Source organism: Scleropages formosus, chromosome 11, assembly GCF_900964775.1.
Source record: "Scleropages formosus chromosome 11, fSclFor1.1, whole genome shotgun sequence".
NCBI lineage: Eukaryota > Metazoa > Chordata > Actinopteri > Osteoglossiformes > Osteoglossidae > Scleropages > Scleropages formosus.
The window spans coordinates 16,087,069-16,089,654 of record NC_041816.1 but is presented as its reverse complement, the minus strand read 5'-3'; the positions used below and the strand labels follow the sequence as shown (position 1 = coordinate 16,089,654).

The 2,586-nt window shown below is 51.9% G+C and overlaps 1 protein-coding gene across 1 annotated transcript; it reads left to right on the top strand.

The window, feature by feature from the left end:
- Positions 1 to 843: 843 nt before the first annotated feature.
- foxb1a (forkhead box B1a) lies at positions 844 to 2,285 on the top strand. The gene has a single exon (XM_029256456.1). It carries the CDS (start codon positions 1,344 to 1,346, stop codon positions 2,283 to 2,285), a length of 942 nt encoding a protein of 313 aa, XP_029112289.1. The 5' UTR covers positions 844 to 1,343.
- Positions 2,286 to 2,586: the final 301 nt, after the last annotated feature.

Below are 2,586 nucleotides of genomic sequence, written 5' to 3'. Positions count from 1 at the left end.
AATTTCAAGCAGCGACCCATGTGCCCAATATAATTAACGTAGATTGTTGTCAAAGTGGCAAAAAATTTCGACCGGATTTTTTGTCCTTTATGTTTTATCAACAAGCAAAAACAATGTGATGTTTTCGTAAGCTCACCTTTTACTAAATCGTTACAATGTAGATCCTCGACGTTGACGCACATTGATTGAACGATGTACTGTGCACATTATTATAAGGACGAATGCAAATAAATCAAAACAGCGCTGCTACCTATTTCTCTCGGCACACCAAATCCCTTCGCACCAGTCACTCCACACACTTGCACCCCGGAACGACTGCTATGAATACTGCGCTGCACTTTTCTCAACTTGGAAAACGCCTAAATACTATTTTCTCATAGCAATCACATGGCAGCAAAAATACTACATTGACAATGCTGAGCAAACAGCCGATGCCAGCCAATTTCCATGTCAAACATCCCATTGCTCGCTAGCCCCCATTTGTAAGTGTGAATTGTAGACTAAGCACCCTGCGACGTCCACAGAAAGGTTAGCGCATACCTTCACACACTGTTACCGGGTGCCATCACACACTTCAATTCCGGCTGCTGAGCCTTTTCACCCCCTTTGCTCCGTCTTCAAATGGAAATGATTTCTATTGGTCCAAGGTGTCCATGTAAATAGGTGTAAATGAAACCAGATTATGCCTTTCTCTCAGACCCCCCGCCCCCCCCTCCCTCCTCCTCCCAAGGCGATTGTCATGTGATAGCAAAGAAGTGGCACATTAATGAAGCGCCTCTACAGGGGTCTTTTCTGCTCATGTCACCACATAAAACTATCAGATGGTTTAGAGGAAGGACATGGATGCAGCTACTTAGCTCATCTCATCGAAGGAAGGGAGAACAGATCTGCCCCCATTCAGCTTGTAGGGGGAGAAAAAAAGAGGGGAAGAGGGGGAAGCTTTACCGCCGCTTGCTTAAGTAAAGATCAGAGCTCGTCTCGGGAAAGCAGAAAAGCAGAAGTCTGTTTTCTTAGGACGTCGCACATGAAGCACAGCCTGCGAGCTCGGGAAGCCCCTCTCCATGTAAACAGCGGCGGCTCGCCTCGCGCACTTGCTCAACTTTCCGCAACTTTTTGAGAAGCCGTTGCGTTGAGAAAGGACCAGTTTTTCGGCTCTCACACAGGACCCGGCGTGTTTATGTTTACGGCTCGCGCGCCGCTGCCAGGCTCAGGCTGTGTATAGACACCTCCCGAGATTGTTTGTTTTTTTTTATTTATTCCTTTTTTTTTTGCTCGGGCTTTGAAATCGGCGGACTTTTCCCCGACGCGACCGACTGTGTTTTTTTTTTTGGAAGGCGACGACGATGCCTCGGCCCGGGAGAAACACGTACAGCGACCAGAAGCCGCCGTACTCGTACATCTCGCTGACCGCCATGGCCATCCAGAGCTGCCCGGAGAAGATGCTCCCCCTCAGCGAGATCTACAAGTTCATCATGGACAGGTTTCCCTACTACCGGGAGAACACGCAGAGGTGGCAGAACTCGCTGCGCCACAACCTCTCCTTCAACGACTGCTTCATCAAAATCCCTCGGCGACCGGATCAGCCGGGAAAGGGGAGCTTCTGGGCGCTCCATCCCAGCTGCGGCGACATGTTCGAGAACGGCAGCTTCCTGCGGCGCCGCAAGCGCTTCAAGGTGATGGCCTCGGACCCCCTGGCGCCCAGCAAGCCGTCGGACGCCGCCCATTACCTGCAGCAGCAGGCGAAGCTGCGGCTGAGCGCGCTGGCCGCCGGCGGCACCCACCTCCCGCAGATGTCCAGCTACAACCTGGGGGTGTCGCAGCCGTCCACCTTCAAGCACCCGTTCGCCATCGAGAACATCATCGCAAGAGAGTACAAGATGCCCGGAGGACTGGCCTTCTCCACCATGCAGTCCATGTCGGCCGGCTACCCCCTGCACAACCAGCTGACCACGGCGTGGCCGCACATGTACAGCACGAGCGTGATCGACACGGCGGCGCCCATTTCCATGGCCAGCAGTGATTACAGTGCCTACGGGATGCCCATCAAGTCTCTGTGCCACGGGGGGCAGACTCTGCCCGCCATACCGGTGCCCATAAAGCCCACCCCGGCCTCGGTGCCCGGTCTGTCGGCGCTGCCAGCTCACATTCCCGCCTTCCTGTCGAACTCCCCCCAGTCTCTGAGCCCCACGTCCCCGCAGACAGCTACGAGCCAAAGCAGCCCGGCCACCCCCAGCGAGGCGCTCACGAACCCGGCCTCCGCGCTCCAGTCGGTCGCGGTACACTGACAAGGAAGGGAGGACACCTTTCTTTTGGGGGAGGGAGGGGGGTCGGGAGGTTTTTTTTTTTTTTTTTTTTTTGGTTAGGGGGACTTATAAACAACAACAACAACAACAAAAAAGAAACTAGGCCTCCGGTTTTTACCATTTCCAAAGCTGTATTTTTATTGTCGCCATGACAACTAAAACAAAACTAAAAAAAAAAAAAAAAAAAAAAAAAAAAACTTTAAAAAACCATCTACAGTCGTCCAGGAAAGATATTTGTGATATCCAGTAATGTTTATGTATGCGTGTAAAAACTTTAATAACG